This window comes from Antedon bifida, chromosome 6 (assembly GCF_963402885.1).
Source record: "Antedon bifida chromosome 6, ecAntBifi1.1, whole genome shotgun sequence".
Taxonomy (NCBI): Eukaryota; Metazoa; Echinodermata; class Crinoidea; order Comatulida; family Antedonidae; genus Antedon; species Antedon bifida.
In genome coordinates this window covers 17,742,241-17,765,519 of record NC_136231.1, presented here as the reverse complement: position 1 = coordinate 17,765,519, position 23,279 = coordinate 17,742,241, and the positions used below count along the sequence as shown (strand labels likewise).

Genomic DNA, 23,279 nt, shown 5'->3' with positions numbered 1-23,279 from the left:
GTTAATGACATTGACATCTCGGAGGTAATAGTACTATTGAATGGAGAACACGTGCATATAAATGGGAATATATAACTTAGAAGTGGATTATTTTGACCGGTTTAACGTTATGAATTATAAGCATGTTCTAACAAAAACATCAAATAGTGTCAGACTCTATTACGTTTTCATCAACACTTAGGCCTATTGTAAACAATTGTAACTTATACGACTTTATCCACCATTGAATTAGTATGGCTTATAAAAAATAGAACACTGTCACATTACTTCGTGCCATTGCATTGAACGTGCCCCAGTGAATAGTCACATAGGCCTATAATAATATTCAAAAAACTTAAAATGCTACATGATATTTGACGTTACAGCCTTTATTTTAAGTTGAATACTAAATAAATCGCAATCAAATGGTTTGGGCGGCTAAGAGATGGGAACCGATGATATTATAAACGGATTTGTAATTTATAGGCATAGGCTATATAATTTTATTAGCAACTTTGATCGCCCAATATTGCGGTTTAAAATTTAAAAAATAGGCCTATGTGTAAACGATGATAATATAAGGAAACGTTGCCAAAAAAAATGGTGTTATAAGTAATACTTTTGTCTTTACACAATAGGCACGTACAGAAGGATAATTACGTATACAATAACATAGTCGATATTTTGTAATAATGTAATTGTGAAGACTCTTTTGACTTAAATCGGGAGACCTCTATTATCATTGCACCACAAATCACGCATAGCCTACAATTACAGGCGTGTTCAGATCATTTGAATTGTAATTTGCATAAATATTTAGCCTACAGGTATTTCGTTTGTAGCCCTTGAAGTAAAGTCACTCAACCTTTTGATTTTCGTTAAGTCTGACATAGTTTTTTGTTTCGTAGTCCGGTTTCGACATGGCGCCGGTGATATTTCATCTTATTCGTGTTGTAACCGTACTTTATCTAACGTGGACTCATCAAATTGATTCCCGTACAGACTTCGAAAGCATTGCCAATGCTGAATTGAGGTTGTTTCGTACAAAAATCGATAAAACAACGGAAGATTTGGTGTGGAATGATGAAGGAGGTGGGCATCATGTTGGTAAACGGTCCGTTATCGATACAGAGGTAGAGTTTTATCATTCATTTATACCTGATACCGGAATTGGAAACCGACAAGAAGTTCATCCATTGTCTTCTAATACCGTTCTAGAAACAGATTTAGATACTCTGAAAGTACAGTCTTACACTGATGCTCGTGATAATGCTATTTTGATCACTTTACTTGGCCAAGGGATGAACTACGTATATTCATATGACGGAACAACTTTGTATCCAATTGATAGGGTCGGGGGCGACTTTGATGACGTGACATTGAACAGTTTTTTTCAAATAGAAAATGGAATATTTTATACCGGTTTCATAGTTAGCTACTTCTCCGAAGCCGGATCGTTAGTTATTGAAAATAGTTTAACTTCAAAGTTTAATTTGCCGGGACTCAAAATTACTGAAGCAATTAACAGAAATGGAGTGTTCACTTTCTTAGATATGACCGCGAATACAGCTCGTCTGCTCAACAATCACCTGGGTAATGAACAAGATATTGGAAGCGCTAATGAGTATTCTAAAAGCCTAAGCTATGCAGTTAGTGACTCTGCATACCATCTTCTATTGGACAGAACCGATTCAAACAAGGTAGATATTTGGACCTTTGATGGAGTAAACATGAAATTTATCTTTTTGTACCAACTTGATGGAGCAAACGTACGTCATTTCACACTGGGATATGAACATTACATTTTGACGACATCGCCAACGGTGAGTAGAATATACAAATGGAATGACTATGAATACATATTGTATCAGATACTTGACATAGAACATGTGCAACACTGGGAACCAATACTTATACCTAGTAGTCAAGATATTACACTGTTATTTGCAACAACAAATTACACCAGTGATCCGTTTGCTTTGTATTGTTACTCCATCGCCGATGATAAATTCTTCAATAACAATATTATTGGCTTTCCAACTTGTAACCTGTTATCTTACTACTCGTATAGTTTCAATATTGGTACAGACGTTTACATTATGATCTTATGTGATCCTTATTCTATCATTCAAGTTCTAAATTATAATCTCACGGAAGTTGTTAATTCGGTAGTCGATCAAAATGAGGAATTGATTGAAGAAGTCGAAATAATGGAAACGTTGATTCAACGTTTGGATAGTGCAATATCTAACGTTTCTGACGCGTTTTACGACAAGTTGACGACAAACACAAATCAATTTGTTGAAGGCACGAAATATTTTGAAAATAAGGTTACCACGGATGACTTGATTCATGTAGATTGCATATTTGTATCTGGAAGCACTATAGTACCAATTGAAAATATTACAGAAACAATAGATCGTCTAATGCATGAAAATGATGAACAGGTACAATCATTAATGAAAATACAAGACAACATTAAAGATTATTTGACCCTTGACACAAACCAAACGGTCCAAGTACGTATTAATTTTGAAAACTTAATCAGCAATGCAGGTGCAATAGTAACCAATCTTAATACAACTGTCGTGAATTATGTTGATATTGAATATTTGTACCAGAATGCTTTACAACATGATATTCCAGACCAAGTTATTGAAGGAACACTCTACGTTGACAATGCGGTTTTCCTCGACGATCTTGAAATCGTCAGCGACTACTTCAACTCAATCAACATCTCACATGATATCTTTAACGTTAATAGCGAACAAGAGATAGTTTCAACATTTACACTAGTTGGTCATGTGGGTATAAATGGCAATATATCTGGCGACACGCTACTTGTTAATGACATTGACATCTCGGAGGTAATAGTACCATTGAATGGAGAACACGTGCATATAAATGGAAATATAACAATGCTAGACAATGTGATAATACATGGTAACTTAGAAGTGGATTATTTTGACCGGTTTAACGTTACGAATTATAAGCATGTTCTAACAAAAAATAAACAGCAAATAGTTTCAGGATCTATTACGTTTTCATCAACCCTTAAATTTGACCAAGATGTTGAGATCGGCGATGTTGTAAATGGTATGGACCTCTCTGAATTGTATAGAGACGCTTTAAAAGTTTTTGAATCTAACTTTTTAACAGGCAACGTCACTTTTCTTCAAAATCTTTATGTATTTGATGACGTAATTGTGTACGCACTTACAGATGGAGTCGATATAAGTGATACGTTATTGACAGTCAGTGGAGATCATGAATTCGTCGATTCGATAACTATTGTAGGTAATTTTACTATGGATTGTGACGTAGATATATTTGGACTATTGAACGGTATTGATCTTTCAGAAGATGTTGTACTGCTCTCTGGCAGCCAAAACATAACTGGAAACAACGTATTCATGGGAGAAGTTATATCTTACGATTACATCTACGCTACTGGTAATATTGACGACGTTTACATGCCTGACTATTACTCAAGAGCAATGACAATCTTTTCAAATCAAACCTTGACTGGAAACTATACTTTTACCGAATACGTTACTCTATACATGTCCTACGTTGACGGATACGTTAACAATGTAGATATTCTTGAGTTGTCTTTGTATTCAATATTTCGAAATTCTTCAATAACACAAACTGTTTATGGCCACGTGACATTTTCGCAGAATGTGACAATGAGTACCGATGGCTTATTAACCATTGATAGTCGTATTAACGGTTTCAAAGTTGATGAAGAAATTCTGGATGTTTACTCCGACCAAATAATTACAGAATTAAAAGCTTTGCCAGGTTTCTATGTTGTATCAGACATGATTGTTGAACAGAATGTCGATACAGTTGATCTGGAAATATTAGCAAGAGATGTTGTTACAAAATACGGCAATCAAACCATTTCTGGAAATAAACAATTTTTTGGAGACATGTATTTTCAATATGGAAACTTGTATGTTGCTGGATATATAGATGACGTGGATTTGGATAAGGTGTTGACTACTAATGATCCGCAGGTTGTCACTGGTTTAAAAACATTTCATAAACTGACAATTCGGCATCTGGAAGTTTTGTCAAATCTGAACATATTAAACCATTTGAATCGTGTCTTTATTGATGTATTAGACAACACACGATTTACATTAAACACTGATCAGACAATCACCGGTGAAATTAAATTCGTTGATAACGTGGTTATAGTTGAAAATCTGGATACATTCAATTGTATAAATCTTATTGAAGATATTGAAGTATTTGCCGAAAATGTTTTCTCGAAGACAAAATCGCAAATCATTACTGGAGTCAAGACAATAATCACACACGCAAAGTTTGATTCTGATATTTTTATAGCAGATAATGCAACGATAGATGGAGTTTTTATGGATAATCTAAAATATGATATTTGGTTTCTGAACGAGACTACAGTTATTGACGGGGTTAAAAATTTTACAACTGTTATAAACGTTAATGGAAATATCACTGTATACGGTGAAATACAAGAAACCAATTTAACTGAACTTGTTAATGATATTGTCACAGATGACCAAGGACCAATTACCATTTACGGTTTTAAAATATACGATTGCTGTGTTAATTTTACAAAAAATGTTCATAGTGACAACGTTAGCAACATAGACATAAGTGAAAGGTTCCTTTTATCACATGGCGCTCAGAATATTTCCGGCTTGTTTACCTTTGGGAATGTGACAGTTTTGACAAATCTTGATGTTTACGGCTTAATTAATGATTTGGATTTACAAGAACTCAGTAAATCTGTCCTAACAACAAATACAGAGCAGTATATAGAAGGAAATGTTATAATTCTTAATCACTTACATGTTTCAAATGATATGATCGTTAATGGTAGTATTCACGGTGTAGACTGGAACGAATTTCTTGCTGGTGCAGTTTTTAAGGATGAAGACATTCACTTCACTGGTACGACGACGCTGATGGGCTACACTTTATCGCAAAATGACTTTGTTTTTTGTCCAAGCAAATTAAATGGTATTGGACATTTTGAAATCTTCGAACAAGATATTGTACGGCATAATTTAATTTACATTGAACTGACCAAAAAAGTACACTTTTTAGGAGAAATAACCGTATTAAGCGATATGACGTTATATGGTAACCTTACAACCAGCACTGACCTGATATATGGTTTAGATATTGATAAATACCTTGATAGAACATTAATGTCAAGAGGCAATCAGAATATTACTGGCTTTATGACCTTTGACACGATCATTTTAAATGGAAATTTGATAATAGACGGTGAAATTAATGATTTTGACATAAAGGATCTTATTCTACTTGACACCGAAGATGTGATTTATGGTCTGAAGACATTTTCAAATGATGTACTTTTCACGTCGGACATTGAGATTGAAGGACTTTTTAATGGTGTTAACATTACGAACATCGTCGCAGATACATTTTGCGCAACGAGTGATCAGGAACTGTTATTAGAAAAGTCATTTCAAAATTCTGTTACTATTACAGGTAGTCTGGACTTGGATACAACATTAAATGGAATAGACATTGGTACCGAAGTAGTAAAACTCAACGTCCTTAACCAACCGATTTTTGGGTTTAAAAACTTTACAGGAGCAATGTATGTAGATGGGAATATACAGTTAGATGGGTTTCTAGTAGATGTCAACTTTACCGACTTGATCAATCACGTGATTACTATACATGGTAGTCACTCATTGGACAATGCATATTTTACTGGTAAAGTTTTGTTTACTGGTGATACTCATATAGGTGGGTATATCGATGATGTTGACATTGACTACCTAGAAGCTGTTTTCTTCGAATTCTTTACGAGAATTCAATCCGATATCGATACGTTGAATTTTATTGCCAGTCACCAATGCGAGCAAATTGAAGAGTTACAAGATGTCTATTCATACGTTGTAGCTGATTTAGATCACGTTGAAACGCTTCAATCTTGGGATATTTTAATTCGATCGTTTGAAACATTTACAACTGATTCTGGTGAATTTTATTTACTAATGTTGGTGCATTCTGATAGAGGCGAAGTTTGCACAAATAGCTATCTGTACCTGTGGAACGTTACTGCTTTATCTTTCGATTTGTACGATTCGTTTGTAACGAGTGGTGCCGTGTCCGCTGATGTTCTAAAAACAGATGACTCAGTTATTATAGCGATTGCTTCAATTGCACCAGATACGTGCGCGCAAAGCACGAATTTCCTGATGGAATTTTCAGGAGGACTACTGTCTCCATTGAGCACCTCAATCACCCCACCCTCATTAACAAACGATGTCGACTTAAAGAAAACCGATGACGGATTGCTTATCTTATTTACTGGAACCGATATGAAAACGTCAACCTTAATTGAAGCAATGCCTGACGTAGGAATGGTACCTATCACTGTTCAGGAATTTCCAGACGTAATCGCAATGTCGTGTTCGTTTCTCGACGTCGGTAATAAGACGTTCGTGTTGTTTGCCGAGCGCGATTTTTCTACCTCGCGTATTTATAGTGCGTACTTAGATAATACAATACATCTTGATAGTGATCCATTTTCGTTATTTCAGGAAATAGCGACTTCCAATCCTCTAGATATAACTACGTTTGAGCATTTAGGAATGATTGGATTCGCTATGGGAAATTATGGCGTACTGACAGCTGATGGGAACGTAGATTACAATATTTACATATCGGTCTATTCGTGGTCGGATAATTTAAACGAATTTGAACTGCTAGATTCTGTTCCATTTTCACGTACAAGCGACGTCGACATTTTCAGCATAGGCCCTGCCCTTTATATGCTAGCTGTAAGTCAATACTCGTATGTTACTATATTTAAATACGAAGGCACGAGCGCGTTCCAATCTGTACTTCAGCTCGACATAACCGGAGTGGTTTCGTGTCATGCTACTAAATCTCCTGACGGCACTATGATGCTTGCCTTTGCTTCTGAACCACAGCGTGGATCAGCTGTCAGCTATTTAATGGAAGCAATTTTCAATGGTCAAGAAATAATACCTATTGATGGATTATGTGATGCAGTATTACCTTCTTACCACGGTGACAGGTCACACGTAATACATCCATAGTTCTTAAGTGTTTAAATAATTCATGTACATTGCAGTAAACCTAAACTCAATATATCCCAAGATGTTTTCAGCTGCAGTTCGCGGATTATACAATTTTGATCAATGAAATGACCTGGCCTAAATGAACACGGTTTCTTTGGATTATCGATCAATTATTAATCTATCGATTATTTCTAACCAAATAATGATATTGATTGTTTTGGATTCATCGATCAATTGGATCGATCAATTGTATTCATCGATCAATTAGGCCTATTAATCTATCGATTATTTCTAACCAAATGATTATATTGCTTGTTTGGATTCATCGATCAATTGGAATCATCGATCAATTATTAATCTATCGATTATTTCTAACCAAATGATTATATTGCTTATTTGGATTCATCGATCAATTGGAATATCGATCAATTATTAATATATCGATTATTTCTAACCAAATAATTGTATTGTTTGTTGAATAATAATTAATTATAGATTAATATAAATGCAAGTATTGTTATATAGTATGCAAATTTGGATAAATGCAAACTAACGAAATATTATATTTGCGTTAATATTATATTTAGTGTGCACTGTGTCATTTCCTAAATATCTAAAAACACGTTTGATTTGATTATTAGAAAATTGTAAATGTGTCTATGTTAAAATTATTTGTTATGTATTATATTAGTACGGTTAAAATGTTGCTATGCAATGATGGTTGTAATTGGTAATTATTGGATTGAAATTGATTGCAATTGTAAATAAAACAAATACATGAACGTACCAATGATATTGTATAATATATATATTTATCAATATGGCAACTACAACTAAATATGTTCAATCATTTATTTAATTAATCTTCATAAATTAAAAAAGTGCATTAAATTTACAGTAAACTGAATATTAAATAATGATAGCTTTGGTTGTTGAAATAATATATAGGCTATGCAATGATATGTAGCCAACATTTGTAGTTGAATATACTGTATGCGACTGTAAAGCGCTATAATGATGTTATCTACTTTGATCTTGATGTGCATACTTCTGATTTATATAAATACTTATTGTCATAACTGTATACTGTGCAATTTAGACATACGGTCATGTACAAATGTAATCAGTTATCGATTTTTATTATTATTGATTACCTAAGTATACATTAAAATAGTAAAATGAATTCATTAAATATGTAACATAAATATTGTAAAGTTGTGGTTTAAAGTAGCATTTAGATAGTTAAGTAGTAGGCATAATTATGTAATATTTTCATAAATGTAACGATTTTCTACTGAATTTATCATCTAATACTCAAATTATACATGATGTACATTTCTATAACAAATGTTCGTACATTTACAGAGCGTAGTTTAGATTTCAATGCGTGTAAAGTATAAACTAAATACATAAAGACCGAACTAGATTTGTCTGGATTGGAAGTTATGTAAGAGGAGCTTTAAATTAATACTCGATTGGTATTTTATTGAAAACAAATATAAAAATGTAAAAAAATATGTGATATCAAGTATGAGTTGAGTGTATATTGTCCCCGATCACTATTAATATGAGCTATCGGATTGGTAAAAAATGCTGTTCTGTTTTATTTGACGACACATTTTTTTTTCTACATAGAACAAAATAAATTCATCATAGAACTAATGGTTTATACCGTCTTTGATGAACGCATTTTCCCTTATTGTAAAATTCTGCATTAAGATCTAGACAGAGGTGATGTTTTATATATCTTGGGCCCCTACTTTGTCAGCATTGCACGCACAGGACGCGTCCATTTTCCCTTTTTATTTGCGCGTGGGACTCTTCCATTATTAAAGTACAGTAATTTTATTACCACGGCTGACTTACGAATAGACACTCAGATTATCGGTACAGTAGAGTGGTGGTAGTAGCAAAGATACTATAGCGCCACTTCGTGGCGCTATACAGTCGGAAAGCCGCGTTGGTAACGCATCACTGATTTCATTCATTGTGAGGGCGCGCTTCGTGGAAAATGTTGGAATTTTTGCTATTTTAGTACACTTAGAAAATGGTATAATTTTGATATTAAATGAAATCAATAAACGTATTTCAATAGTTGAACTACAAGCGTAAATAATGATAAAAACTGTGATCTAAATTCCACAGATTTTTTGTTTCAAGAAATATCATTATTTTATGTATAAACTTTTTTACTTTAATTTTTTTTTAAATGATGGTAAAAAATCATTAAATTTCATATTTTCTAGATAAGGTTTCAAAGCGAATTTAAAATCCTTTCAAGATAAACTATTAAGCTATCTATTAAAATAAAAATCTAATTTTAAGCTTTCTTGGGATGCAACTCCCACTAATCAAACCAAACCTACTACATTTCTGTTCTGTTTCGATCGAAAAATCGCCATTTTGAAACTTTGTTTACGTTTTACGAAGCTGGTACGAATCGTCCCGGACCGAATCGTGTCTGTGTTCAATACGGTTTTCATGCAGGCGTATTACGTCATAGGCCTAAGATTTCAATTTGCTCCCCGATTATTGTTCTATTTGGTTTCTGAGCTAGGAAAGGCTACCTACTATAATTACTTACTTGATTTCTAGCCTAGCTAGGCCTAAAAATAGTATTTTCTAGGCCTAGCTAGGCTGAGTAATTCTGATATAATACTAAAATTATTAGATAGGTAGGCCTACCCTAGTGAGTGTTAATAATAGTAGCTGGATATTCTATAGTCTAGGCTGGTGGTAGGTCTATCCCAGCTCTGCTCATATACCAAGCAAGAAGAAGCCTGAAGGAGAAACTAGGCCCAGAACAAATAAAAAACTGTTAAAAAAACAATAAATGGAAAAATAAAAATAAATAACCCATTTTCAATTTATATATGGGGAATGTTTTATAAAATCGGGCATGTTTGTTTCAGAGACTCAAACGTGTATTTTTATATGGTCATGTTTTTAAAAAAGATAATTATGGGCCCAGCTGAAACCAAGATATAAAAATATAAGTCCATCATTTACTTGTATATAAATATTACTTTATTAGATACAACTTGCATTTCACACAAGCAACCAATTTTTTTTTAACGTATACAGAATGTGAAAAAGCAGTTTTTAATACAAATATCTTTCAAACAATACTGATATAAATAGTAAATACTACTACTACTGTATATATTATTTAAATAGCACCTTGTTCATCAAACATAACAAACTAGCTAGGCCTTAGCCTATATCATATTAACTTACGTGAGTCTTACGGTTGTACTGATTTTATGATTGTTTTATATGTTTATATTGTATGTATCTGTGTGACTCTGGTTAATAAAGTAAATCAATCAATCAATTGCAACTTAATTTATATCTTATCATTGACTGATCTGAAACGCTTCTAAAACTTGAATGCGCATGAATGTATATGTTATATTATTATTAGCGAATAAAATGAAAAACTATCAGCTGCAGCAATGATATTGAAATCGAGAAAACCATTACAGCTTCCACCGTCCAGCCTCATATTGAAGAACGAGACAGAAAATCGTCGAGTCTTGATACCAACAAAAAACCTAAAATGAAAATGAATAGCTGAAATGTAATGAATGAAACTATTTAAATAATTGTCACTATGATATGAACAAAACATTGCATCGTTATACAGTATAATTATTCAACAACCTGAAAACATTTTCAGATATAGGCCTACCATGAAAAAGCAGCAAATACAAAATTTCCTTATGTCTGTTTATTGTAATAATTATTAATATTATAAATAAATTGTACCCCTCAGTTGTCAATAATTTTACTATAAATAAATATTTAACTATATAGAATAGGTAGGCCTATACCTGTATCAGGCTGCGATTTGCTTAATTATCTTTTTAAAACTTCCAAATGCATCTTCAATATAGAGTAGGATTGTAACGATACTTTAATAATACTAAATTGTAACTAAAGTATTTAAATTATTAACAGAACATGTTACTAGGCCTAGGCCGATATAATACGACAACGATCCACCAGGTCGTGCATATACTCACCTACAACAACCACAATCAACACACCATGCACCACACACGACGGAACTTGTGCCGCGAGACGTAACAATATATGACATGAGGACCTTTTTTAAAATGTTCGCTATAGGAAGCTTAAATAGGGTTTCAAGCCAATTTTAACGTAAAACAGACTATTGATACTTACTCTATCCATATACGTCGGTTTTTTGGTAATTCACTGTATGGGATGCAAATCCCACTAATGGAAAATTTGTAAACAAACACCTGTTAGAAAACTTCAGTTTTGACGGACGCACACGAACTTTGGAAAGAAATTGTCGCTGACAACAAATCCAACAAATTATTCAGAAAATTAGGTGACCTGCGACATCTTAAACATATAAGGAACTGATCTTACCATATATGGTTAATTTTTCGCCTACTAATGTTTATTAAACAGCTATTAAATGACGTATACTTTATGCTAATGTTTTCGCGCGAAACGTTGATACTTCTGTGCCGAGAGAGGGCTTCTAAAATTTATGACGTCATGCGAAGTCGAAAATTCAGCGATAACGGTCATATTTCCCAACGCGGCTCTCCGACTGTATAGTATCTTTGGGTAGTAGTATCGAGTATCAAATGAAAATATTGCGCGACGATGATGCGGGTTGTGAGTAAAAACTAAACTAAAATGCAGGACGTTTAGCTAGGCTTAGGCCTAGCTGTTTTGGATCAGGTGCCGTTTTCGGCCACCTCGACTTATATGGACTATACCATTATTATGATAGGGGTGTGATGTATTATGTTTTATGTAGAGAAGGGTGTCTATTGAATGGGAAGACAATACAATTGTTCTGTTATGTAACCTACAGTACAAACTACAAGGAACAATACAAAACATCAAAAACTAGCAATGCATGTACTTTTTATAAGGCAATATTATTAGGTACTGTGTTAGGGAATGCCAAGATTTTGTAACAATATTACTATATTAGCTAAAGATATTTTAAATAAAACAAATTTTATAGACAAATTTAATGAAGAACCATCTACTAACTGGATAAAGCCATTTAGGAAAAATAATAAACAAGTTGATCATAACGAGTGGTTTTCAAAGGCCCAATGCAAAACAACGTTAACGGAATATACTATGTATAAAGGAACTCCAAACCTTGAACAATATTTGTTAGATAAAACTAATTTTAAGAGTATCAATTTAAAATTTAAAGCAAGATCAAACTCTCTAGATCTTGAGGGTCGTAGACAATCCTGGTCAAATCATAACACAGGATCATATAAGATGTAAGATGTGTAGTACTAACGAAAAAGAAACAGTAAACCATTTTTTATTTAAATGTCCTTCATTAAACTCTGTGACAATAATTAAGTATGTACTGGGATAATATTAATTGTGGATCTCAGGAATTAAAACACCACTTTATGCTAGACAATTTATTCACTGAAAATGAAACATTACGAAAAATTAAAAAAATATTTAATGAAAGCATGGGTTACTAGATCTACAATTTTATCAGCATTACCTCTCTCAACTAATTGATTAATATAGTAAACAAGCTACAGACATCTCTATGAGGATGTATCTGTAAGTTTTATTTATTTATTAGGCATATCCTGTATTTTTGTTGTTCTGTTTTTATTTTTGTAGTTATATATTGTACAATTTACGTATTATGTATTTTCATGGGTGGACATGTTGATCGTAGTTAAGAAGTTAAATACAAGGCTGTACTGCTTGAGGAAACTCGGTTCTTTGGGGTAAAGCAGGATATTTGTACTATAGAATGTTTATGTTTTACTAATCAGTGATGTTCTATTTGGGCATATTGTATATTGGGCTAGGAATATCAGTAAAGGAATGTTACCTACACTCTATAATGTTGTGAAATATGTAAAAGAATGTTGGCAAATGCATTCTAATCAGCCCAATCCTATCGGTAGATAAATCATATTTTTTATTTGCAAGGGATAAATCCCAACAACATGGATTTTAACCCAAGCCTACTGTAGATCTTATTAGTACTACTGTCATCTTTATTAAATGCACTACTGTGTTAATTAAATTATATTTTTTATTTGTAACTGGAATAAAAACTTTCTTTATATACTTTCTGTATCTATAAATCCGTAAAAATTATTCAATATCCACCTTAGGGAATCCACCTAATATATTAAGGAAGGATACCTAAAAATTATATAGAAATAAAGAGCCATAATATACTGTAGGCCTATTAACTTGAAAACTGAAATTAATTCTACAGCATGCAGGGCGTAGTTGTTTTCCCTTTGTTGCTGAAACATAATGCACATAAACAAAAGCAGCAGTATTTTAACACATTAACACACTCAAATAATAAATGGGACACCCCTATTTTCCCATCTTTTTATAATGGTATAGTCCATACAAGTCGAGGTGGCCGAAAACGGCACCTGATGCTGTTTTTTTTATATATCCCAAACCTTTGTGATACGTTATATTTCCGCTAATTACTAACTTAGCCTAGCTAGGCCGTAGTTTGGTAGGCCTCCTGCAACTAGCCTAGGCTCAGCGGCCCAGCCAGGCCGAGGCCTAGCCCTATTTATACTAGTGGAGTGGGGACCGCCTTCTTGTTCTTGTTGTTCATCAACTGCGTCACCACTTCTGTCTAGAGGCTAGGCCTAGTATAGGGGGAACTGTACAGCCTATGCCAAGCAGTGATACAGATAAATGGAATGACAGGCAGTGTCCGTTTGAAACATGGAAATTTAGCAAAGTAAATATGTTCCAAAATTGTAATTAATATTATTAGAACCTGTTTTATTCTATATATTTATTTTTAGGCTTACTATACTAGAGATTAGCAGGCAAAAAGTACTGTACAGTTTGTAACCATTACATTATTCATAATCATGTGTTTGAATTTCAATTGTCGGTTCCATGTCATTTTGGTATAATTTACGATTAAATATGGCTAGCCCTCAATTATAGAGTGTTTATTCAATTTTGGAAGAATTTGTTTTGTTATATTTACTTACTGTGCGATATAAATCTTTCTTTCAGATTAAGTTACTGCCAAAGATCGAAGCATGCGCCTTGAAATACGTAAAAAAATAACACCAGTAGCCTAAACCGTCTATCAACATAGTAGCATGTTACCTGCATATTCTGAGTTGACTGACGTTATTCTTGATCGACCACTTTTAAAACGAGTTTTCTTAAATCACATCATTTCATCGTGTCTTTCAACCAGTCTCTTGCTGTTTTTAGTTATGATTATGAACTCATCCACTCCTCGGTTAACTTGGGGTGGTACGTTAGCGCTTATGACGTTATTCTTCTTGAATCTGTCCATCGAATGTGCTCATCAGATTCTATTTTGGATGAGCTTTAACCGAGACTCACTACTTGTTTTACATGAAACTGTGTTATAAAACTTTTATTAAACAATTTACATTAAACTGTATACATGGAAAATTTATAAGTAATAAACGATTGAACAATGTTATGCAAGAAGTAAAATTTTGAGAAATATAATTTTGAAACTTGATAGCGAACCTAATCTTAACAATGTCACACATATCCTTTCTTAGTTTATCTTCTACTGATGAATTTGCGAAGGTTACAACCGTTTTAGAAGAGTCTCTGGAATATCCTGTGTGCGCTGTAATTCTTTGCTTGTGGAACAATATTCTCGGACCTCATATTGAATATGTTTGGATGACCGAGGGAAGCAAGCATATGGATTATGGTTGTACTAAGTTCATATGCAAGAATACGATAAGTTCAAGTGACCAAAGTTTGACAGGAGTTCACACAAAATTCCTTGTATTGCCTGATAGAGGAATACTTGTTACATCGTCAATTTTCAGCGCGGATATTGGAAGTGGAAACACAGTGTATGGATTTTCGCTGGTTTTTCCCTATTCAGATTTACAATGGTATCTTCCACTGCATGAATTTTGTTGTATTCAGATGGAGGTACTTGTAACTAAACTTAGGGTTCTATTAAGAAAGGTTGGTTTAATTTTTTATTAGACAATAGGGAGGTTTCACAACCTCGAAACCTTATGAATACTATAACGAAAACGGATACATCACACATCTGTGAAACTTTTGAGCTGATGCCCATTTCATATTGAAAGCAATTTCGTTTTGATGAATATCACCAGTCATACTTGTAACTACAAAACAAGTATAGTTTTTTATATATCTTGCATTTGGATCAGAAATGATTCATGATTATAATATAATTATAGATTTATTGAAAGTAATTACAAAAAGTAATTTATTAAAAATGTCAGGTCAATTTTGATAATTAGCAGTCCTCCCTTGCTTTGATTTTACGCTAGGCCTAGGCAACGCTACCTTCGCTTCGTACAATTTTACCGCAGTCATATTTTGGATGACGGCCTCAATATTTGTTGCCATGCGAAACAGATTTTTACTGGAATACGTATATGTGTGACGTATTCGTTAGCGTATTCGTAGCGTTGCAAAACCTCCCTAATAAGGAGTCAAAATTCCTTTACTGCAGTAACTGCTTTTTATTTCCTTTTTCTTGGTAATCATACAAATTGTTTATTTTAATGACTTCCTTATAAATTTCTGAAATGAAACAAAAATCATACGTTATTGCAGATACAAAAGAGAAACTCTAACCAATTTCAACTTTGAATGATGGTACCAAAAAGTGTTTTTTTCCAATCTCTCAAATTACCAATTATTTTCACTTTGTCTCAGACGAATTCTGACAAATAATATTTCTCTTGCTTTTCAGGACCATGAAACTACAATAGGTAAATTTCAAGTTTATCTATGCAAGCATCTAGAAGCTTTGAAGTCGTTAAAGCTAGCTCAGCTTCCAGAAAAACTAGACGTAAGTATTAAATAAACTTTGAAAAGTGTTACACCATTTTAAATAAAAATATTTACTTAAAGATGTATTGTCCCTTGAAACACAAAAAAATGAAGGTCAGAATATTCTAAATTTAAATTGGCCATATCAAAGTAATATTAAAGTTATTCACTTTAAGTCGAAAATTCGAGCCAAAAACAACAATTTTACGTAATTAACAGCTAAATTAATTTGATTACATTTCGTCTGGAAAATCGTCGCGAGCGAAAGTAAACAAAGATTTCAAACCATGATTATACATTATGCATGATGCTAATTAGGATTGTTTACAACTCGTCACGGTTGAGAAGGTGTTTTCACACAGATCGCGAGGAAGTTTTATGATTATGCATACAGAGTATTCAAATAAGCGCGTTGCATTATGAGATATGTTTTGATCGAAAACTCTGACTGGAAGTCAAAGTTATTTTTTGAACCCAAAAATGTCTGTATTTCAGTTAAATGATTTTTTTTCGACTAATTTTTGGTGAAAGTTAATAACTATTATGATACTTCAAAATGACCCACTTTTTTTCGAAATCTTTTATTTAAAATTTTTTTGGAATTTGACAAAGGGACAATACATCTTTAACACACAATTTTGTGAATGTTTTTCCCTACTTGATATATGCATGTTTTTGTACGTACATAAAAAACCGTATTAACCATACATGTCATTTGGGACACAACAAATTGCCTTCCTAATGGATGGGGATGTCCCCTGAATAGAGGGTTGTTCTTTGAATACTGAGTGTCACAAAGGAGGGGCTCATTACTTTTATCTGTATTCTCAAAACAACTAATTGCTCATATACTGTACAGTAGGTGCCTTCTCACATAAATTTTCTTTAAAATTAACACTTTTGTAGATTAAAGACACTGCATACTCTTCAGGCCAAGAAAAACAATTTGACGCAGAGCTTATGGAAAGGTATACATTACTTTTTAATTTCCATTTTTTTAAAATGAAATAAAGCTAGGCTAATTTTAAAATTAAAAATGTTTATGGATTTTAATTTATGCATTAATCATTTTCTGTTATCTAATATCATATCATTTATTTTGGGAAACAAAAACATGGACAGAACAAAATTTAAAACAATGGGGCAAATGAATACCTAAATGTTATATTAAAAAAAAAGGAAACAATCGAGCACCATTTAATTAGTCGATTTAAATTTTTATTTATTTTTTTCTAGAGCACTTATATCTCATCTTCAAACCAGTGGTTGTACGGTAGTTGTTGGTAGCAATGTAGATGAAGTTAATCGTGTATGTATTAAGATAGAATCAAATATTAAAACATTTATCTTAAAATAAACATCTGAATGTGTGTTCATTGTTTCAACAACATCAACAAGGCAATTTAATTGGTCTCTTACGAATTCCTCAAACTGCTCGAAAAAGATATACTAAATATAAACAGCGAAGAGCTAGATCTCAAAACAGACCAGTCAAAGTCCCATTTATCTAACTGCCTTTTAATGACACCATTTACACAGGATAACCTTTAATGAAGCTAACCTATGGCTTCTCATAATTGTTATACTAATTATTTTTTACACAATTAATATTTCATTTTTTCTACAGATGTTGAAAACCCTGGCTTTGTTCCTTTCTCCCCGAGATAGACGTTGTAGCCGTCTTGCAGTGGAGAAAAACCCTTACCTGTACCACCCTGATATATTTCTACAAGGCTTTATAAATGTTAGTATTATTGTTTGAAATGCTATTTATGATGCATTCTTGTTGATCTCATGAGAAATTAGGAACTAACTTCTCTCATGAAATCAGTTTTAATTTTATACCTTGTTTTAATGTTATACCTTGAAATTGGCCCACGCGGGTTGAATACAGAATTAGAAATTGAAAAAATTGTTTATGTAGTGGAATGTTAATTCATCTTTGTTTTATTCAAAATATGAATTATTTTAATGTTACGTTTTAGAATGAAACCTGCCAATTCATTGTTTCAAATTTTATGAAAGAAATGATGACCGGACGATATCCAACAACCTTAGTGGATCTTTGCTCTTTGGAAGTTAGACAAATGCCTCCGTGCCATGAACACCTTAAAAGGTAGGTGATGCGTCATGGCACATTGTTGGTGATAGAAACCAGTTATTATTATTATTATATAACTTTATTTCAGATTTCTCCATATACAGTACATATAAAAATATAACAAGTTAGCAAAGCATTCAAACTATATATATAAAAATGTCATAAAAATAGGAGTACGAAAAAACAAACTGAAACACTATGTGCTCAAGTACTTCATCCATGTAGCATAAACTTTTGATCCAATCATACTAGATTGTATAACAACCTTTACCAGAGAATTGTTACTATTTGTAAATCCGTAACAGGTTTTTCTATAATATTCATAGAAAGATGGAACAGTACTTGTTACAAATATCTGACTAGCACTACAGTATCAAGAAAGACCCATACATTTTCTGAAGGCATTATTATAACACACCTGTAACTCTCTAATAATAGAGAGGTTTCGCAATCTTACAAATACGATAACGAAAACGGATACGTCACACATTTGTGAAACTTTTGAGCTGATCCCCATTTCATATTCGTAAAGCGTATTCGTGTTGACGAATATCACCAGTCATACATAGTGCTACAATATATCTGATCTTTTAAAATAAGCAGCTTAAAGGCCAGGTGCGGGCAAAAAATTTCTATTGATCATACATTCCAATAATTATCGATCTATAGTTTCCCCTATGTTTCATAATTTTTGGGATTTTATTTGTGTTACACGAGCTTGTTGAAAAAAAGCACTTTCTTATCAGTGGGGGGATAGTTCAAATTACACAGTAAAATCTCTATTCTTTTGTACACACATTTTGTAAATAGAGCGGCATTTTAAAAAGCTATGAAAAATAAACGGTGTGGTAAAAAATGTTATCAGATGACTAAATATAAGTAATATAACTTGAATTTTACATTTCTGGTATTTTTATTCAACTTCAGATTTTTATTTTCATGTTATAGCAAAAATTATCCACCGTATATCCACCATCTTTTTTCACCTTCTAGGGAGTCACCAGACATGTTATTACATTAGGTTAACTACCTAACTACTGAAAAAAAGTATTCCTGGTTTTTATGGCAGAATATTACCAAATTTTGTATTTGACCATATTAAGGGAAATTCATGTTTTTTCGTCTTGATTTCTGTTACAAATATTTGATTTAAGTACAATTAACCAGATATTATATTTAAAATTCATGCCTGTACCTGAGCTTTAAGATCCTATTAGGAATGACTTCAGTGAGGGTAATGTTTGCATTACATTATGAGTGTCTGTCAGGTTTGACTCTGCACCTGCACATCTCTCTGCAAATTTAGTTTCTTACCATTTTGCTATCAATCCCACTTGCAAGTACAAACAAATCTGTTTCTGTTCTTAAAATACTTTTTGTATTTATTTAAATTATTAGGAGACATGATGTTTTGCAACATGAGATGAAATGTATGTGGATTGAGAAGTCAAATGCATTATTCCTTATTTTGTAAGTATCAAAATATGTCTCTAATGATATTGAGATTGTTCTTTTGTCCTTAGTCTATTACTGACCATTTTCATATTTCCAAAGTTTTTATAACAAGCCTGTAGCTAGGCTTAAACTAGCCACTTTTTTTTCTGAAGTGCCCTTTTTAAAACAATAGACCTGGAGTGAAATTTTAAAAAGCATCTATCTCAAGACAATTTTTTACCAATCCTATCAGGCAAATTTCATCTATTAGTAGATTAGTAGGCATAAAATAGTATTTTCTTCAGCCCATTGTACCTTACATTGTACTCAATTGTAAACATTGTATATTTCAGGAGTGCTTTTCAGCAAGTACATACAAATGAGACGTTAGTTCATAATTTTCAAAAAGAGGTTAGTTATTTTATTTGTTATTAAGATGATGACAATGTCATCTATTTTAATTAAAACAACATAGAGACTAAACTTTATGTGACAAAAAATGTGATGTGCCCATATATGGACATGAGGACGTAATATCACTACCATATTTAACCATATCACTACCATATTTGGGCATATCACACTTTTTTGTCAAACTAGTTTAATAGTGTAGACAGATCTTTAGTATATGGACTATTATTATTAATATTTAGTGAAATCTATTTCAAATAAATTGATTGATTTAGTCACCAATGGCAGTATTTTTTTTCTATGTTAACATATATAACATATACCTTACTGACTTTGGGATCATGCATGTGACAAGAAACTTGTTTTCTTCTTAAATTACATGATCCTCAATAGTGTCTTAATTTTATTATGTATATTATTTTTCCATTATTATATAACTAATAATTAATATTCTTGAAATGAAATGACTGTTAAAGACAATATAAATAAACTTTTTTTTTTTAATTCAATGCATATAAAAATAACATGAAGTTAAAGACAATAACTTTCTTCCCCTCAAGTTATTTATGATTTCTTACAGATTTTTCTTTTACAACCTACAAGAGGTGTTCGAGAAAGTTACATTGAACAATTCACCAGACTTATAGATAGGAAGGCTTTTGCGCTAATTAAATACCTTGAAACTGAATCGTAAGATACACAAAAGTTATAAATCTAATTTAATGAAATATTGGGAGACTTTATCAAACCATAGAGGGTGCTATTTGTTAAACATAGAGGGGATATTTTAAAAATTCTTGGGAATCAGCACCAATAATAAACAGTGAGTTTGCCAGTGGGTGTTTTTCAAGCGTGTCATATGCCAATGTGTCCATTTTGAAATCGTGTTTGAATCACATTTCGTTCACCAAAAGAAGCCTATAGTAGAGCCGAAATGGCTAAAGCTCTGTCTACACTATCAAACTAGTTTGACAAAAAAAAGTGTGATGTGCCTAAATATGGTAGTAGTATGCTCAAATATGCTAGTGATATGACATCATCATGTCCATATATAGGCACCTCACTTTTTTTTTTCACATAAAGTTTGATAGTGTAGACAAGGCTTTAGGATGTTCTGCCATTATTTATGATTATATATACATTTTGTTTACTACCTAATTTAAAATATCCTTTTTAGATAATAAGTCAAAAGATATCTTCAATATTTTATTACTATTTATATTTAATCACTAGGCAATTTGGTAGGAATGCGGTGAAGACGAAAACAATCAAGAAAGAGTTAGATTTGACAGTGGAAGGAAATTGGAAGATAGTTCTTGCCAGAGCAGAACGTATGCGAAGCGGTATTTATTCTATTGCGTACAGCAACACAGCACAGTTTAATGACCAACATGTTATCGATGAATTTGACACATTTTGATATGTGAGCTAATTTAGCACCACATTCAGTCTCCAGTGAGTGGGTTGTTCAGAGTGTATGCCGGCATGTATCCCTGAAGTTGGTCAAAATATGAATAATTATAAGTTATTTGTTTAATTTTCTCACTGATAATACAGCTAGGAAATATTGTAAAAACTCGGCGTGTCCCAAGCACAAGTTTGCTCTAAAAATGGTCATTTTTCATGCCCTGATCTTAGCAAGTTAACATTTTGGAATCATTTTTGTAAAAAGGTTAAGGAATATGACACCACACTATCATAATTGTAGCTGTGGCTGATATTGACCAATTGAAATCTTGTTTATTATTTGTGCAATTCTATAGCACGGCAGTGTGGGGAATAAAGGTTTTAGAATTGGATTGTCTAGATATCTCTCTACAGTAGTATAATAACATATATGATTACTTAGTTGTTAAATTGAATGTTCTAAGATAATATTTTGATTTTATTTTCAATGCTGTGATATACAGTAGAACCCCTTATTTGGGACAACCCTATTAAGGGGATGCTTTCATGTGAAATGAACAAGGGGAAATATTATGTTTTAACACTACTCCTAAGCCCTATTCAGGAGGAAAACTGTATTATTCAAGCCCTGTAGTATGACACCAGAACCCTTGATTTGGGTTTCTGCACTGTGATGGCTAGCCACAGCATTTGAAGAAAATTAAATAGATATTATCATGGCTAGCATTGTATTTGAATTAAAATAGAATGTTTCCCAAAGAATCTCAAAAAAAAAACTCTTGATTTCAGTTTGTTACCTCTCCACATTAGATAGAAAACAAAGGCTTTTGAAATCTTTAATCTTGCCATGCATATCAACGTGACTGACATGATTTACTAAAAAACCAGTTAATAAAATTGATATAAATGTCGGGGGATTAGTTTAGAAAATTCTATAAATAACTGTTGAAAAAAAACGTTTTACATTTTTGGATTTTGAAGATGAATGTGATTGATTTGTGTAAATGTAATGTCACTGCATATTCCTTGACTTTCCAATGCTAGATATGTTGTGGTTAACATGCTAGCCTTCTAATAATAGAAAACTGTTCAATCATGAGTAAAAAGTGTTCTAGATTTGCCTTAAGCCCGGCGCAAACTATAGCTATCGGCGGAGCCAACTGGCACGAATAACACCTTGCTAATTAAACAATTTGCCGCAAACTGTGATCACGTTCTATCTGACACATACTAAACGCGAGTTTCTAATTGGATAATGTTGAGGAAAATGACACGGGTGACAAAAAATATTAAACATGATAGATATTTTTCTCACCGGCATGCGTGGCCGCTTCCTCACAAATTGTCCGGCGCACACTGTGAGCAAAGTGTTATTCGTGCCAGTTGGCTCAGCCAATAGCTATAGTGTGCACCAGGCTTTATGGTGTATTGGTATCATGGTAAACGTGATTCAATAGTATATGTACATTTGATATTTCTATCTTTAGTTATCTTAAATGTGTGCTGCAATTAGATAAATATTACTGTTGTTTGTAGGTGACTTTTCAGTTCATGGTGCTAGCAGGTGTACAAAGGTTGTTCATGAATTTGATTCTTGAATGACCGATAAAATAAAATGCTTATTTCATTTCAGTTTTAGTTTTTTTAGTGCAGTATTTGTAACATCCTTAAGTAAATTGTTAAATTAATATTACGGTATAAAAATGTTAAAAAGTGCATTAAACAAATATTTTTAGTTTGTGCTAAATTCTGTATATTAAAATGACTTTCTTAGTTTTGGTTGATTTAAAATAAATGATGTATTCTGTAATGTAATAATAAATGACTTTTATTTTACTGTACAACTCTTAGCGATGTTCATCCAACAGTGACACTGATTTGTGTATGTCTTGTTGGTTGTCCAAAATAGTGAAAGTAATTGATATATTTTTACTTGAAGACTACAGATACCAAATTCTTACAAAATACAATACTAAATGAAGAAGGCACCATTGGCGCTCCATACATTTAATTGAAACTTTTAGTTG

The 23,279-nt window shown here is 32.6% G+C and overlaps 2 protein-coding genes across 3 annotated transcripts; both read left to right on the top strand.

The window, feature by feature from the left end:
- Nucleotides 1-899: 899 nt before the first annotated feature.
- LOC144845680 (uncharacterized) lies at nt 900-8,727 on the top strand. The gene has a single exon (XM_078703107.1). It carries the CDS (start codon nt 900-902, stop codon nt 7,074-7,076), a length of 6,177 nt encoding a protein of 2,058 aa, XP_078559233.1. The 3' UTR covers nt 7,077-8,727.
- A 2,871-nt stretch (nt 8,728-11,598) lies between these two features.
- On the top strand, nt 11,599-23,062 carry LOC144844451 (guanine nucleotide exchange factor C9orf72 homolog). 2 transcript variants are annotated; one of them, XM_078701376.1, is made up of 11 exons: nt 11,599-11,714; nt 14,103-15,056; nt 15,820-15,918; nt 16,806-16,867; nt 17,136-17,208; nt 17,527-17,643; nt 17,885-18,015; nt 19,399-19,470; nt 19,788-19,845; nt 20,426-20,535; nt 21,079-23,062. In XM_078701376.1, exons 2-11 carry the CDS (start codon nt 14,610-14,612, stop codon nt 21,263-21,265), a joined length of 1,356 nt encoding a protein of 451 aa, XP_078557502.1. In that variant the 5' UTR covers nt 11,599-11,714; nt 14,103-14,609; the 3' UTR covers nt 21,266-23,062. The 2 variants fall into 2 exon arrangements, with proteins under 2 accessions (XP_078557502.1, XP_078557503.1); XM_078701377.1 differs by lacking the exon at nt 11,599-11,714 and adding an exon at nt 13,524-13,815.
- Nucleotides 23,063-23,279: the final 217 nt, after the last annotated feature.

Bases quoted from the DNA above. Each gene is read 5' to 3' on its own strand.
- LOC144844451 (XM_078701376.1), top strand. From the start codon at position 14,610: ATGTCACACATATCCTTTCTTAGTTTATCTTCTACTGATGAATTTGCG. The intron at 15,057-15,819 runs GTTGGTTTAATT...CTTGCTTTTCAG, and splicing joins TTAGGGTTCTATTAAGAAAG to GACCATGAAACTACAATAGG. The intron at 19,846-20,425 runs GTTAGTTATTTT...GATTTCTTACAG, and splicing joins TTCATAATTTTCAAAAAGAG to ATTTTTCTTTTACAACCTAC.
- LOC144845680 (XM_078703107.1), top strand. From the start codon at position 900: ATGGCGCCGGTGATATTTCATCTTATTCGTGTTGTAACCGTACTTTAT.